Source organism: Ailuropoda melanoleuca, chromosome 14 (genome assembly GCF_002007445.2).
Source record: "Ailuropoda melanoleuca isolate Jingjing chromosome 14, ASM200744v2, whole genome shotgun sequence".
Classification (NCBI taxonomy): domain Eukaryota; kingdom Metazoa; phylum Chordata; class Mammalia; order Carnivora; family Ursidae; genus Ailuropoda; species Ailuropoda melanoleuca.
The window spans coordinates 90,068,393-90,085,612 of NC_048231.1; the positions used below are offsets into that span (position 1 = coordinate 90,068,393).

The 17,220-nt window shown below is 44.2% G+C and overlaps 1 protein-coding gene across 4 annotated transcripts in view; it reads left to right on the forward strand.

Moving 5' to 3' along the window:
- The window catches only part of ZNF532 (zinc finger protein 532), a 102,915-nt gene that overhangs the window by 51,284 nt on the left and 34,411 nt on the right, over positions 1 to 17,220 (forward strand). For all 4 annotated transcript variants that reach the window (XM_011232957.3, XM_034641950.1, XM_034641951.1 and 1 more), the window contains 2 exons: positions 7,307 to 7,488; positions 11,681 to 11,857. In XM_011232957.3, the coding sequence (XP_011231259.1) occupies positions 7,307 to 7,488; positions 11,681 to 11,857 (359 nt within the window). The remainder of the gene's footprint in view (positions 1 to 7,306; positions 7,489 to 11,680; positions 11,858 to 17,220) is intronic.

A 17,220-nucleotide genomic window follows, 5' to 3' on the forward strand; every position in this document is an offset into this window, starting at 1 on the left:
TATTTGGTAGAATTCCTCAGTGAAACCATCTGGGCCTGGAGATTTCTTTGGGGATTTTTCTTTTCTGTAATGGTAGAAGGACTCTGTCACTTGGTGGAGGGATGAAAGGCCCTCTTCCCTGCTGGCTTTGACACCATCTGGGCAGGGGTGTTGGGACAACTTTCTACAGTTGCAAGAGGGTGGGAGTCTGTGCCGCACTGGAACTTGGCAAGGTGGGTGTGGGGCCGCAGTGTTCCCTGTGGTGGTTGGGTGGGGTAGAGGTCATTGTGTAAAAAGTTCTCTCTTGTTAGCCTGGCCCTTTCCTGCTTCTTTGGCTAGTGACAGCAGGCTTTTTCTTCGGGGATTTTTTTTTGGGGGGTCTCTACCTATTGGTGTTTTTGGGTTGCCAGTTTCTTCAGCTCCACACGTGGGGATATATGAGGCAAAAAGACACTGAGAGAACGCATCGGTGTGTCATTCTAGGGTCCTGAGGTCCCATGCCAGCCTGCCTTCTCTCTGTTTCTCAGAGTCTTTGTAATGTCTGTTGTATATCTAATGCCCAGGAGTTTCAGTTGTATTTAGTGGAAGGAATAGGGAAAGGTACCTCCGTTCCCTTTCCCTGGAAGAAGTTTCCCTCTGTGTAAACCTTCTATGGAGCTGCTGTGTCTTCAGGGAGAGATGCCATAATTACATCGCTAGGCTCAGCCTGGGCCTTCCAGCCTGTGATTCCGGTTGTTTTTTTGGGACTAGGTGTCTTGGGAGCATAGCATTCTGCTTGGCGGTTCAGAATTCCTCTCTTCTCTCCCGCTCAGACATTTCCACCTACCCTTGCTCTTAGCCCACCTGTGAAAGCCAATTAGGGATGAGGTGGCGAAGCTCTTCTTTTCCCTTTGTCATCTGTGGAGCCCAGCCTCCAAAGACCCCGCCCAGCCTTTCTCTTGGGAACCACCTTTTCTCGGTTGAGCACAATCACCATTACCCTTTCACCTCTCATTTCCTCCCCATTTAGATGTTGACTTCCATTGCTGTGGGGATGGTCTTTCCGGGAGTTTCCCGAGGGTGCTTGTTGAAACCCAGCAAAGGGTCTCTTTTTCTGTTAACACCAACTGTGGCCGCATGTGCTGGATCTCCTCCCGCCGTCTCCCCACAGGTGCACATTTAGCCTTTCCAGAACTTCCGAGAATGTAATGGGATGAAGGAACGTTTTGGTGGCATTTGCCAGTTACGCCTCCTCATCAAAAGGTTCTGTGGACCATCTGTATAAAAGTAATGATCGCCACAGGGAATCGGAGTGCCTTTTATTAACAACTGGCCCCTGGCTCAGGACACCTGCTGGTGCAGGCCTCTGCTAAGAGCTGGGTGGGAATGTATGGTTTAGCCCAAGGCCAAGCCAGAGTCCAAGTCCTGGAATTCTGACACACTCTGACACGTGATGGGGCAGGACCCCAGGCTGCTTAGCCCGAGGTTGGACTGCCCTGCCCATGTCTGCTGATCTCCTAGAGGAGCAAGCCCCTGAAGGGGAGGCTGGGGCGGCAAAGAATCTTGAGTGGATCATTTCCCCACCCAACCGCGTGGAACCAAGCAGTGCAGTGAAAATGGGGCTGGGCACTTGACTTTTTAACACCAGTAAATCTGCCCTGCCTGGAGGTTTTTAGTCTGACCTATCTGCTTACAATAATCCCTGCTTTGGGGCACACTGAGAAAAGGAGTGTGTGGCAGGGTGGAGAAGCTTCCCTATTCTCCATGAAGTATTTAAGAGCTGACAACTGTACTGTTAATAATTGATATTAAAATGTATTGGAATGTCATTGCTTCACCTCTCAGAAAAACCATGACTAAATTTAGCCAAGTACAGACTAGAAGTGCACGCTGTAACCCCTTAATTGGTAGAATGTTTTCTTCCTGTAGAGTGGACATCAGCCATAGAAGCAGAGAATGTCACAGGTCCTTTGGTCAACCCTTTTTTTTTTTACAGTGGGAGAAACAAATGCCCAGAGAGTGGCAGAATGGGGACTCAAGGCAAGATTTCTTTGTAGCTGGTTCATCATTCTTTCTGCTTTGTGATGCTGATAACCGTAGAAGCGTTTGATGGAGGCAGGGACCATAACAATGGAATCTTGGGTTCTAGCCAGGTCAGCTGCAGGAGTGCGGCTAGAGGGGACTTTGCTGGAGCGGGCCTCATTTTCAGGGACTGCTGGTGCGGCTTAGTTTCCGAGCATCATTAACACAGCACACCACGTGTGTTAAATTATCTTGAGCAGCGGGAGCTGCTTCTGGAAGCCATGGAGCCCACCACCATGCCCTCGCCCACCCCAAATCCTACTAGTCATAGACTCACAACTCTTGCTTGGTCCTGCACTTCTTGTAAGTGCGTAATCTCAATTCTGGTCGGACTAGTCCTGTCCCAGTTTGGCTTTAGTTAATCACCCCTTTCTCCCGAGATTATCGTCTGAGTAGACTATATGTGCTGACCATACCCCATTCTGCCAATATGCTCTTCTGTCAACTCTTATTCGAAATTTTTAGTGTAGCAGAATGATTTGCAGACAAAACCACCACAACCCACCAGTTTGGAAACAAAAGGAGACAGAGGCATTTCTGTTATAAACCTTGCTTTGTGTTTTTTCCAATCTAAGTGAGATCTGAAATGAAATGCCCTGTGTTCTCATCGTGAAATGGGATGAAAGTGAGAGCCAGAAAGCAAACTGGTGTGCTTTATTATTACTGGTATTATTTTTGGGGTCGTTTTGCTGTAGCTAGAAGACTACAAAACTGCCGTCAATGGGACAAACAGTTTATGTAGCATGGGGGCTGACTATGAAGCCCGCGGTGTTTTGATCTTCAGACCCACTGTTTCAGGCTGCTGCCTGCTTTGGTGTGTTTGAAATGTAAGCAGAATACATGGTGTATTTACTCCTATTTCTCCAGCTTTTCTCACCTTTCCCAGGCAGTTTTTCTCCTTAAAGCATGAACTGGAACATACAGAATTATTTTCCTTGTTAACCAGATAATTCTTCTCTTGTGCAAGGAGCCCTAGCAACCCTGAGTCCTCCACAGGGCCCTGATGCGCCCCGTTCCCCTTAGTTCCCCTTCCTCCCAGCCTGCGTCCCTCCGCCCACCAGCTGCAGGAGGCGGGGCCAGGACCGGGCAGGGAAGGCACAATATGAGTAATTGTCGCATATGGAATGTGATTTCTTTTCAGCTTTATACTCCTGTAGCTTTCTCGTGTTACTTGACTCTGGAAAGGTAATATCTTACTTTAAAAAGTAGCAGTCTGCCCCAGCGTAGAAATTAGCTGCTTATTAACAAAGTACTGAAAATATTTGTCCTTTTTCAAATGATACATGTAAAATGTCAGAAGACACATGAAACTCCTTAAGTGCATTTTATTACAGTAAACCCTTGAATAATGTGGGGGTTAGGGGCACCGATCCTCCACGCTGTCGAAAATCCATGTGTAACTTTTGCCTCCCCCCCAGAACTTAACTACTAATAGTCTACTGGGTTGTTTTAAAGTTTTTATTTAAGTTCTAGTTAGTTAACATATAGTGAAATATCGGCTTCAGGAGTAGAATGTAGGGATTCATCACTGACGTGTCACACCCAGTGCTCATCACAAGGGTACTCCTTAATCCCCATCCCCCATTTAGCCCAGCCCCTGCCACCTCCTCAACTACTAGCCTACTGCTGACTTGGAAGCCAACATAACATAAACAGCTGATCAACACATATTTTGTATGTTACATGCGTTATATACCGTATCCTTATAATAAGATAAACTAGAGAAAAGAAAATCACAAGGAAGAGAAATTACACTGCAGTACTGTAAAAAAATCCCCATGTAAGCGGACCCTCGCAGTTCAAGCCATGTTGTTCAAGGGCCAACTGTGTACTTTCCTCCATCGGAACAATTAAGTACTGTCACGTTAAACTGCTTTATCCTCTTGTAAATAGCCTCAACTTGTAGAGAATTAGAGTTTTAAGATATATTTTAGTTCCTTTGATTTTAAGAAAAGGGAAGGGAAGTCAGATTCTTGTAAACCACAAAGAAATCCTGGCCTGCCGCCGTGCAGCTGTGTCCCTCAAATCCAGAGAACGGCCGTCATCGCCAAGAATTCAGAGTGTCCCAGAGAAGCTAATGGGATATTCTCCTTAGTGCTGTGAAAATGCCGCACCTCTGCCAGGGGATGCAGGGGAAGCTCAGCGTTATCTGAAATAGGTAGAGGGAAACAAATGAGAACTCCAGGGGTACTCTTAGGTCCTAATCATGTGAGTTTAAAACTGTTGATACCACACAAGCATCAAGGAGAGGAGAATGTCTACAACCAAAATACCATGCTTTTTCTTAAAATGGAATGGAGGCAAGGAGTGGAAGCAGGTACCCAGAGAGAAATGTGGGAGCAAATACAGTGTCTGTGCATGAATATATATATGTGAACTAGAGATGAGGTCTTTATCCAGTGTGATTCCCCAGTGACTGAATTCTCCCATTTCAGTAATTGCAAAATATGGACGCATTTTGTTTTGGGGCGGTAGTGCCTACTGGCTCCCACTTCTCCTTGAACTTCTGTCTCTAAAGTGGGTGAGAAGCCTCAGCCAGTGGAAATGGGTGAGTGCAAATACGTGGAGCTAGTCAGTGGCAGGGGTGGGATGGCCGCCAGCAGCCCTCCCAGAGCCCCATGGGCCGGACCGCCCCACCACATGGTGCGTCACGAAGGGACCACTTCCCCTCTCCAGGAAACGGGTATGAGCAAGGTTGGTATTTGTTGTTGGTATCTGTTACTCTAACATATTTTTCATAGTCTTTGCAGTTAGAGAATCCTGTTGTAAGGAACACTTCAGAGTTAATAAAATCTCTTTTTGAATCATTTCAATCCTTATTTTAGTTGACCTGCTAGCAACAAAACCTTTTCACCAGTATTTCCATGACTGTTTATATATGTATTGTAAACAACTCAGTGTCTAACAGGGAAGATTAAATGATTCATTGTGAATTTTATGTGTATCATGAAGGATATTTGTTGATGTTGATGAGAGAGAATGTGAAAGTTATTTTCAGCTTTTTTTTTTTTTTTTAGAATTTCTTTTGTTTGTGTTGCTATTTTTCTCTGTTATAAACTAGCATAACCATGTCGCTTTAGATAAAGAGAAGTTGTAGAGATGGTGTCCACTCAGATCCTAACATAATGGTCAGGCAGTTCTAATAGATTAAGTAGTGAGCTCTAAGGTCCAAAAATGGACGCAGCTTCCCAATGATCTCACTCACCTATGTCCTAGATCATTGTGAGAATTGAACGGGATGTTGCATTTACACGTATTTAAAGTACTTGGTTCATCGCTCGGCCTGTAGTGGAATGGGGTCCATATCTAAGGTGTGTGTGGAAACACAGATGTTACGATTCACTGCCTGGCATTAATGACCATGTGGCGAAAGCAAATAGAAGACCTGAGTTCAAAGGAACCATTGATTACCTGTGATAGTGTAGACATCAGCAGGATCTTCTAATGCATGAAGGTGTGGTTGGCTTTTCCTTGTTGTGGCTTGTTTTAACCTTGGCTCTATGTGTTGTTAGAAAAGGAATGCTTTTTTTAAAATGACGCTGGCCTCATCAAAGCTGCCTATAATCTTATTTTGTGATTATAATAAACATTTTGTGGGATAACATTTGTATTTAGTCCTTTCAGGAGGAAAACCAGACAGATTTTTTAAGCAAGTTTCTGGTTTTCCATGGTTTCAGTTGCTCAGAAGTTTAAAGTCTTAATTTTGGGAGCTTGATTCAAAGGCTAAAAGAAAAAAAATCTTTTAAAAATTGTATAACTCTGTTGTCAGTGTGAAAGGTCATTTTTAAATCTTAGCTAGAGTTTGTATTTTGAGGATTTCTTTAACTGACTTTAGTACAAATTAGACATTTTAGAAGGTAGTAGATACTTGTTATATTAATGGCTAACTAGAATTTGAATATATTTTATTTTGTGCTATGTTAGGTTTATTTTGGAGAGGATGCAGTAAGTCCTCGCTTGTATTTGCCTTAAGTTTTCTGCTTTTGTGTTTTAAAAACACGCCATGTTTACTGCTTATATCTAAGAGGATGAAAAATGATGTGTTTCAGTTTTAGTGTGTTTCAGGTTTTCCTGATTAGCTAAATGTGTAGGGCCCTTTCCAAAGAGCATTTCTATCTTTATTTTATATAGGACTAGATTGTAAGCTTTTTATTTTTTTAAAAATTTTTTAAAAAGATTTTATTTATTTATTTGACACAGAGAAGAGAGACAGCCAGTGAGAGAGGGAACACAGGCAGGGGGAGTGGGAGAGGAAGAAGCAGGCTCCCAGCAGAGGAGCCTGAATGTGGAGCTCCATCCTGGGACTCTGGGATCACGCCCTGAGCCGAAGGCAGACGCTTAACGACTGAGCCACCCAGGCGCCCCTAGATTTTAAACTTTTTAAAGTTTCAGTTTAATATCGAAAAAATTTTTTTTAAAGATTTTATTTATTAATTCGACAGAGATAGAGACAGCCAGAGAGAGAGGGAACACAAGCAGGGGGAGTGGGAGAGGAAGAAGCAGGCTCATAGCAGAAGAGCCTGATGTGGGGCTCGATCCCATAACGCCGGGATCACACCCTGGGCCGAAGGCAGAAGCTTAACCACTGTGCCACCCAGGCGCCCCTAATATCGAAATTTATGTATCTGAATTTGAGTTCATTGGTTTTATTATAAATCCTATAACGTACAGCTCATTCACTGAAAGACCACCTCAAGTAGGAGAAGAACAGCTACTTGCTGTGGTCGTTCTTTTGCGTTCCTGTATTTTAGATTTCAGATAACTGAAGTGACTGGGAAAAGGAAGAAAGAGAAAGAAACAAACTGGATTAGTGTCTAATTTTTTATTATTCTAAAGAAAGTTTTTTATGAGTTGTGGGAACTGGCTACTGTTGAGATATAGATGCCTGTAAATGTGTAATTCTACATTAAAACTGACTTGCTAATGTAATTTGCAAGATTACCTCCTCTAATATCTCTTCTCCGCACTGAACAAAATGCAAAAGGAACAAAATTGGGAGTCTGCCTGAAGCTGCCGTTCTCTTTACTTGATGCTTTGGGATGACCCTGACTACGTAGTAGGACCTATTATTTGTATTTTCCAGGGTAAGGGATATTACATTAAACGTTTAACTTTCAAGTTTTGCTTTTTTCCTTGGGCTTAGAATCCGCGATAGCAGTATTTGAAATGGGCGATGTGCAGTTATTTGGGGGTTTTAACCACGCTTCTTTGCATATTAGAAAATACTTCGTAGGACCAACCCTGTTTCCCCCTTTGGTTTATCTAGAAGACTTGCACTGTCTGCCAGATGCTGCTTCCTAACCAGTGCAGTTACGCATCACACCAGAGAATCCATCAGCACAAATCTCCCTACACCTGCCCCGAGTGCGGGGCCATCTGCAGGTCGGTGCACTTCCAGAGCCACGTCACCAAGAACTGTCTGCACTACACACGGAGAGTTGGTTTTCGGTCAGTATACTGTTTGCTTACGTGCGAGTAAAGCCTGTTCACTTTCGAGTTGCGAGCGGTCTGTGCCCACCGTTCTCAGGGTCCTACAGTGATACCTCAATTAACAGATCCTCTGGGAACCTAGTTCATTTGTGGTAGGGTTGATCTGTCTGAGTCCTTGTGGCATTGGCCCTCTGGTCCCTGCAGAGCTGATGGTAGATGGAGCCCATCGTCCTATAGAACCGTGCATGTGGCAGCATTCAGCTTTGACAAACTGTTAGAGGTGTTTCTATCTGCACCCTTTCCAGCATCCTTCTATTGTCACGCTCTCTGCGTTTGAACCCCTGTAAGAACACCGTGTATTTCTGTACCTCTTAATACGTCTCCCCTGATCAAGACAGAAAGGGTGCATGGCCCCTTCCTTTTATTTCGTCCTGTCGAAGGATTGCGTGTTTGCCCTTTCCTAACACCGTCACTCCTGGTGGAAGAACCTTCCGCCCCAGGTAACCTTCCTCTATCACTCCTTCCCCATTATTCAAGTCCGGGCGTTTCCTTTGTCTCCGTTCATCTTAGCTAGGGCCCCTTTCCCTGCCCCCCTGAGAATCTCGGATAATGTCTTTTACCACATCTGGCACATCTAATGTTCATTTAGAGAGCATGGAGTGATGAACTTTACCTTCCACCTTGTGGCCTTCTGAAATGCATTCCTGTGCCTTTTATATTTTGTATGTATTTATATTTTGACTCAGTGAGGGTCAGCCAAGAAAACATGCTGTTGCTACACAGTGTCTTTGTTAATAGAGGTATTACTGTACTGTGTGTTTATCTTCAAATTAAGTGTTTGGTTGCCTGTAACTTTAATGTTAGACTGTTAATACACAGTGCTATCTTCTAGTTATACAGTTACGATATTTTATAAAAATGAAGTCTAGTTGGTATAATTTGATGGTTTTATTTCAGTTACATTTAGGTTACAGCATCAACGATGGCTCTGTCCATTTTTCTAACCCTAAAAAAGACTTCTTTCACATTTTTATCACATGCCTCCAAGCCTGTGATTCACAGATGCTCAGTGCATTGGCATCCACCCTCGTAGGAAATGTTTGGTTTGGAAATTAAGGAACTAGAGTTTTTTTGTGCCAGTTTTGCCACTTTGTGGTAATTCATATATCCTTTCTATGCCACGGGGCCTCTGTCTGTAACACCGGTGTGGTGCTCGCTCCATCGCCACTGAGATGTTACCGAGTAAAATAGGATAATGGAAATGCATGCTCTGGGTGCGGAGGAAAGTTAAACCTTGAAGGTGCCCTGGAGTCCACAAAACCCATACCCCATGTTTTGAAACTACTATTACTGGGTTCTTTGTTTAATAATGGAAAGCAGTTCTGCACCATTTTCTCTGTGCTCTTCTTTTAACAGATGCCAAACTTTCCTCAAATGTTTATTTTTTGAGTATAATGAAAGTAAACTTAGGCTGGAATGAATAAAGGATGTAGGACTTCTGCAATTCTTGCTATTCCTGGTGTCTTTCCTAAATTAAAACATGCTCTGTGCTCAGGCTAAAAGTAATCAACTCAGTTGGAGAAGCCTGTCCCTTGCTTTTCTTTTTTTCCCCTCCACTAAGAGAGTTACTTAAATTTGGCACTTGGAATTTTTAAAATTTTTGTGTCTAGTATAGGTTTTTTTTTTTTTCTTGGACTCGAGGCTTAGAAGAGCTGTAAAAATACTTCTGTGTGTGTATTCTGCATAGTTCATGTTTACCTCTAGGTGGGAGAAAAAAATATTTGACCTTAATTTTTTTTCCTGCTGCTTCAAATAATGGTACCGCCTAATATTTGACGGGGACGTAGCAGCCTCTTGGCCTTGTTATTTCTCCCCGCTCTATAAGGGAAGCAGTGCTTTTGCCTCTCTACTCAATCATTTTCACTTTGTTTTTTCTTTGGTCAGAGAAGTCTCTCTAACAAAAGCTCCCATGGCTCACTTGTCTCTTTGTGACTCAGTGTGCCTTATTCTTTCTCTCCTTGATCATATCACATCTCCCAGATACTGAGGGGGTCACTCCTAACTCCTGGTCATTTTGGTAAAAGTCCTAGGTTTCTATGAATTTTCCCACTTCCTGATCCATTCGATCTGCATTTCGAAAGGGGGTCTATAGGATTGTATACTATAAACATTTAAAAAAAAAATTTTTTTTACACGAAGAGGAACTTGATTGGTACCCAGAACACGAAGGACCTCAGGTACATGAAATAGTTATTAATAGACAGGATTTGGGTAGCATGAAGATACTGGATGAACCCTTCACATCCTGTCTTCTGTTTGTCGTCTTTCCATTCCCCGTGGGCGCCTGTTGCCCTGGAACCTTTTCTTCCACCTGTGGGCAGATATTTTACAACTCCCTCTTTTCTTAACTGGTTTCAAACTCTCTGCTTTCTTTCCTCACGTTAAGGAGGGTTTTCCCTTGGCCTCCGTGGTGCTCTTTGGGCCGGGCCTTAGCTTCCTCCTCCTTCACCTGTTGTCTAGATGCTTTAATTTCCAGTTTATTTTCCTTAAGATTAAATCTTCTCCCAGTCCAGGCGACGTCAGAGAATTAGTTCTTTGTTTCTTTTTGCCCTTTGAGCACCACCTTCTTTCTGCCCTTGATGAGAAAATTTTTCTGCTTATGGTTGCCGTGGAGGACCCTGCTGCTTCATTCATGATCCATTTTTGTTTGATGGGATCTTCCTCTTTCGTAGGAATCAGAGGCTTCTAGGGCTGGGAAGAACTAAAAAGTGACTGAGTTCGACTCTTCCCCTTTTACACATGAGAAACAGGCCCAGAGAGGATCAGTAAGCTGTTTAAGGTGAACCCAAAATAATTTTCCATGTGCTTGGTTGGCTTTATTGCCTGAAATAATAGTTCAAGTAGATAAGATAGAGGAGCTCTCCTTAATTATTGTCCTATTATGATTTGGTGTTTAATGTAAATGCTGCTGAACACTATGCCTGAAGTCATTTAAAATGCTAACGCACGAATTAATGGTTTTTACGGAACGCTTGCAAAGCTTAATATGGGATGCTTTGTAGAACGTATATCCTTCAGAGAATGCCCCTTCTGTGTGACTTTGGAAACCTCTCCATGCATTCAGAAAGAAGGTTCTAGGAATGGAAGTACCTTAAATTCATGCAGAAGTAATGGAGCTCTGCCTGCTGGAAGGCGGGCCCTGTCTGCAGTCCCCCTTCCTCAGGTCAGCCCCTACCTTCTCGTCCAGGGACGTGTCTATTTAGGTGCGTTACAGGTTACCTGCACAGACTCTCCAGCGTTCACGGAGCCCACCCTTAGATGGTTCTCAGGTGTGAACACAGGGTGACGAGGTCCTCAAGTGAATATGTTACCAGTGTTGCTCAGAGTCCCTGCATGAGAAAGAAGAGCTTGGGGAGAAACATACCTAAGCGTCAGAGCTTGTTTCCAAAGGACTAGATGTGATCAGTTCACGAGCTAATCAAATTAGCACACGTTCAAGAAGTAAAGAAGTTAACTGGAAAGACTATTTAGCGATGTTGATTTTTCAGAATTTGTAATTCATGTTATTTCTTAAAACAAATGTACGTGTACTTGAACTTATTTTCCAGGAGACAAACCAGCTAGGTGGTTAACCTTCTCTACCTGACAGGCCCCCTTAACTCCAGATCCATTGACCACATCAGTGTGTCCCAGGAGACCGTGGCCATGGCTTCGGAGCCAGGACTGACTTGTTCTCTCTGTCTTCTATTGATGGCAGGCAGGTTGAGGCAGTGAACGTTTCTTCCATTGGAGATGCCATTTGGGCATAGGGGGGTGGTTAGGAACCTCAGGCCCTGGGGTCAGAATCCAGCGTGTGGGAGTGTTCTCCAGAGTCAGAAGTCATACGGTCTTGCCGTGTTCCCCAGTCTCAATACTGTCCCCACCTTCCACTGGTCTCCCCCCACGCTGGAGTCTGGATTAGTTACTAGATGCCCAAGACATAGGCCATTTTTAGTTTTGCGTTTCTTCTTCATGATCTTCCTTCTTAAATATATAAAAATAATTTGATCTTTTATAAATAGAAAACAACTCAAAACAAGACTGACTTCCTAAAAGCCATTAGAAGCCTCAAGAGGCCATCGTAAGATGCTCGCTGTACCTGACTTTGACAGTGAGGGTGCCCGTGTGTGATGGTCCCGTGCTGACGACCGCGTGTTTGTTTTCCTGGCAGGTGTGTCCATTGCAATGTCGTGTACTCTGACGTGGCTGCTCTGAAGTCCCACATCCAGGGCTCTCACTGTGAAGTCTTCTACAAGTGTCCTATTTGTCCCATGGCGTTTAAGTCTGCCCCAAGCACACATTCCCATGCCTACACGCAGCATCCCGGCGTCAAGATAGGAGAGCCAAAGTAAGTCCTGCTGCCTTCTCACTTTTATGCCACCTGCCGTCGCAGTGATTCAGAGGAGGGAGTAGTTCTGTGGAATGAAACTTAAGATACAAAGAATGATGCCACCGCGCAGATGTCGATGTTCCAGGAAACACAACTGGTAGCTCCTCCCTCCCTAAACCCTTCAGCTCTTTCTAGGGGACGCCTCCGTCCGCAGATGTCACTTATTACTTGGGCCCTTCAGTTTCTACGAATCAAGTGAATATTTACCAGTTTTGTCCTTTTTCTTAAGATGATTTTAACAAATAAATTTGGGGAGAACTGTAAAATACCGTCATCTTTCCTTTAACGTGGTTTCTTATAGGATGCACTTTGCATCGTAACGTAATACAAAGTCAATTTAAAACACTGGTTACTGAATTTAACTTCATAGCCAGTATTAGTCCTTGATGACCAAAAGCAAATTTCGCTTTTGTCTTAATCTTGCTCTTAATTTTGTCAGTTTTTGCTTTGTGGAGTCCTTAATAACAAAGTGGTCCTGAGCAGCCCTGGTCTGCTTAGCCAAGAGGAGGGTGAGTGGGCTTTGGGTTCCGAGTCCTACCACCCACCCACCAGCTGGGAGGTCTGGGACTATCACGTGCTCTGTTTCAATATCCGTTTTTCTCCCCCATAGAGTGACGGTAGTGCTTACAGCACGGGGTTTGTGTGAGGCACGCAGTCCCTCTGTCTGGAGCACGGAGGGGCTCAGTGGCTTTGGTCCTTTCCACATTTCCTCTCTGTTGTGTACACAGCCCTGGATTAGGTGCGGTTAAGCTTATTTCATTCCCGTATTATTTATGGCAACGTGGAATTTGATTGTTGTGTGAGGTTAGATTTCCTGCCCAAAGCTATTGGTGTGTTTCGCCCGTAACTCCATAATCAAGGAAGTATTGGAGGGAAGATGTGCACATATGCCGTGTTACATGTGTCTGACTTTTACAGTAACATTTAGTTTGGGGAGATATTAATGACTGCACACTATAGGAGTGTTTACTAAAAAATGAGGATAAAATGAATTCTGTTCTAGAAAGACCTTCACTCTGATCTCTGTGGAGCCTCGAAATGAAACAATCTGCAGATTAGGTGATCCATATATAACCTGGTATCTTGACCCTGAAGACGCACTTCAGTGAACTCTAAGGTCTTCACTGTTCATGGTAGTAAAGCTTCTAGGCACTAAGGCAGTGTCCTGCCCCCAGTTAATACAGTTTTCAATATGGTTCTTTATTCAAATAAATAAAACTTTACTGAAATCTGGAATAGTAGTTGTTACCTGAGAATACAGGGCAGCAAATGATTAAGATAAGCTTTCCAGTTTGAGTAATGCATAGGGAAAAATTTATTCCAGTATCTTCCTAAAATTATTTTTACTACAGTTGTTCTTTAATAAGTACCAACTCTGAAGATAGGCATTGACTACTGTGTTTTATTTATTTATTTATTTATTTTTTTATTTTAATATTTTATTTGTCAGAGAGGGAGACAGAGTGCAGGCAGGGGGAGTGGAAGGCAGAGGGAGAAGCAGGCTCCCCGCTGAGCAGGGAGCCCGATGCAGGGCTTGATCCCAGGACCCTGGGATCATGACCTGAGCCACCAGGCGCTCAATGACTACTGTGTTTTAAACTGTAAAAGTACGGGTGCTTGGGTGGCTCGTCGTTAAGCATCTGCCTTTGGCTCAGGGCATGATCCCAGGGTTCTGGGATCGAGCCCCGCCTCGGGCTCCCTGCTTGGTGGAAAGGACCAAAGCCTGCTTCTTCCTCTCCCACTCCACCTGTTGTGTTCCCTCTCTCGCTGTCTCTGCCAAATAAATAAATAAAATCTTAAAAAAAACACAAAATACTGTAAAAGTAAAAGAAAAAAAGCTGTAGGTGAAATACAGCAAAACTGCCAAACCAATGAACTTTACCTCAACTGCTGCGACCCCAGGGGCTGCTCGTCAGCGCCCGTGTGTCACGACTGTATTACAGCGGGCCTTGAGATCGCTCGTCCCTGCCACGTTTCCCCATTCAGGCTCCTGTAAAGCCTTCCTGTGCCGTGCTGGAATGCTGCCTGGCCTACACTTGATTCAGAAGCTTCCTTTTGACATTAAGTCCATCTCTGCTCTGTATATGTTAGCTCCCCAAAGTCAGTAGCCCTGACTACACTGAAGACTCAGGCATTGAAATCTCCTAGCAGGATTTGGTTAACAGGTGGTTATGCAGATGACTCAACATTATGCAAATGGTGTGCATTCATTTTTTAAAGAGGAATATAAAAATAACCCTCCCCCATTTTCTTTAGAGGCTATATGAGGTCTAAAAATACAGCCCCAGAAAGTCCTGTAGTCCTAGCACCTCAAATTGAAAAGCGCACAGTGCAAGATTTTACATCTGTATTTTTTAAAGACTTTTATTTAACATGTACGTAGTGTTTCTTACATGCCAGGCACTGTTCCAGTGCTGTGTTTCTTGCTTTTCAGTGTGTGATCAGGCTTGTTACCCTGCTGTGTTAAAAGAAAACTGTGAACACCCTTGAATCTTTAATGGGTGATTCCAGATCAGTTTGAATGTCCATTCCTGGATTTCATGGTGATAGAGGTTTGTGTCTATTTTCGTCTTTTCCTTGACGTCTGATGAACAGCAGGTTTTTTGCTATTTTGTGCCTTCCTTTTATTGGCCGCTCTAAATGTATGTAAGTGGAGAAGCGAGACCTCCGAAGTCCAGAATTACGTAAGAGAGAGTTTCTGAGCCAGTCCCTGAGAAGTCAAGCATGTACTAAATTATAACAGCGGCACGGCGGAAGACTTTGGAGTCAGATGAGGCTGAATTTGAACCGTGACCCTGGGATTTGTGCAACATCCAGCAAATTCTGTCCTCTCTGAGCCCATCCGGGAAACGGCTCACCTGCTGGAGGCGCGCAGGTTGTTGGCTGAGGACAGTGCTTTGCATTTATTCGATTCAGTCAGTGGTAACAAGGGAGGAGGTTTGTGGCGGTGATTTCAGAGCTTGGAATCATTTCTTCCATTTGTTTTTACATTTGTATCAAGGGTTACACCCTGTTCTGGAGAGTTTGGTTTGCTGTAAGTTGGACCTGAGTGTGGTTATTTGGTTTTAGCTTTCTTCTTTCTTCCTTCCTTCCCTTCCTTCCTTGCTTTCTTTCATAGGCTTTTTAACTAAGACTTTTATTACGTTAGTCCCAGCGTGGAGCCCAGCATCGGGCTTGAACTCGTGATCCTGAGATCAAGACCTGAGCTGAAATCAAGAGCCAGATGCTCAACCGACTGAGCCACCCAGACGCCCTGGTTTTAGCTTTCTATTTCTTTTTTTTCCTCCTTCTTCCCCGCCCACTTCTCTCCAGTTCCCACCCGCCCCCCCCTTAGTCTGGTTATCCCACCATTCCCTCAGTCTTGCAACTAGGGTAGGATTCAATCAGACATACAGGATTGGCTTTCAGAGCCATTTGCAACCCTCCAGGGCCTCGCCTGCCATTCCTACAGCCTGGGGATCCAGCCACGCTGTGTTCTCTCTGTTCCCTCTCCACGCTGCGCCCAAGCGTCGGCTTCACCGTCCTGCCTGGCTTCCCTCCCCCACCGGGCTGCCTCCTGTGGTTTTCTTCCATTGTAGTCGGAGAGCTTGCTCCATCTTCGTGTCCTAACTCTTCTGTGAGGTTCCTTTGTTTGGGCTTTGTTTTTTAGCATGAGCACCATTTTTTAACATTTCTCAGTAGTTTCTGTCCTATGGAAAAGTTGGAAAACTCTACAGATGAACATCCCTTCATCTGGATTCCCCGTTGCCCACATTCCTGGCATTTACTCCCACCATCTCTCTCTCTCTCTCTCTCTCTGAGGAACAATAGGACAGCACGACATAACTATTGGAGTGTGTTCTGCCTCTCCTCTCAAAAAGGTCACCCATGTATGTCTCCCCTGTTGAGCCCTCCCAGCCAGAGATGGGTGCTGGTGACATTACTGCTCAGTGCGAGGATCCCATTAAAATTTCTCTAATAGATGAGAAAGTGTCTTTTTTAAAATTTTGGGTTCAAAATCCTATCCAGGAACATGTTTTGCATTTAATCGTCCTGTCTCCTCAGGGTTCTTCCGTCTGCAACAGTGGCTCAGTGTCCCCCCTACCCCCCATCTTTGGCCATCCGAAAGAGGCTTCCGGCCCCTCATGCTCCGGATGACCCCCGTCCGTCGCTGCTTTCTTGTAGCTGGACGTAAGACACGTACTCTTGGCAGGAGGCTCCTTGTTGTGTCCCATCAGAGCCTGGCAGTGCCTGTGTGTGCTTCTGGCGGCACTGCTGACCTCCCCCATCTAGTCAGGCTGGTGTCCGCCAGACCTCTCCACCATGTAGTCACCACCTCCTCCCTCGTACGCACTAGCAGCTCGTGGGGCGGTGTTCCGATATTGTACCAGCAAACTGTTCCTCAGAAAAATGCTGAAGTAAATCATTTATCTCCTCTGGAAAGCAAAAAAAAAGAAAAAAAGTCAAAGCAAACAACCCCCCTCCCAAAGGAATGTAGCATGAATAAAATGGGCCATGCTGTTTTTCATGAAATAGTTCTTTCTGAAAATGTAAGAATAGAATCTTGGGAAAAGTTCTTAGCCTAGCTAGTAAATCTTCATTCTTTTCCCGAGACGGTTCTTTTTTCCTTACTGCTCTGTGGTCATTACAGAAAAATCGAGAAGTACAGACAAGCAAAGACAGTAAGAATACCTATAGTGTCATCCAGCAGAGATGATGACGGTTGTGTAACCTTCCATGTCTTTTCTGCGCCCTTAAAATGTAACCGTATCGTACATACTGTCTTGTTCCCTGTTGTTTGGATTGTGACAAAAATCTTCGCACTCATGGGTATATGTCTGTAGCACAGTTTGTGAAAAATGACATCGTTGCTCTTACTTCACTACTTACGTTACTGGGTGTTCGGGCTATTTTCAATTCTAAGCTGTTTTAAGTAGTGAAGAAATGAACGTCCTTGTCACACTTGGTACAGGTAATGCTGGCACAGCATCAGGGTGCCTTCTCTGAGCTGTGTGGGGACGTCCTGAAGTCCTCGAAAATCCCCTCGGCGCTAAGTTACCGTTATGTCAAGACCTTGTAAAAACGTGTGCCACTCAATCCAATTTAATTTATAAATTTTTTTTTTNGCATCAGGGTGCCTTCTCTGAGCTGTGTGGGGACGTCCTGAAGTCCTCGAAAATCCCCTCGGCGCTAAGTTACCGTTATGTCAAGACCTTGTAAAAACGTGTGCCACTCAATCCAATTTAATTTATAAATTTTATGTAGAAAAAGGAAAAAAAAATTAAATCTGTCATTTACTGACAGAGCTACGAAGCGAGACGTGCTTTCTCACAAAGACCCTG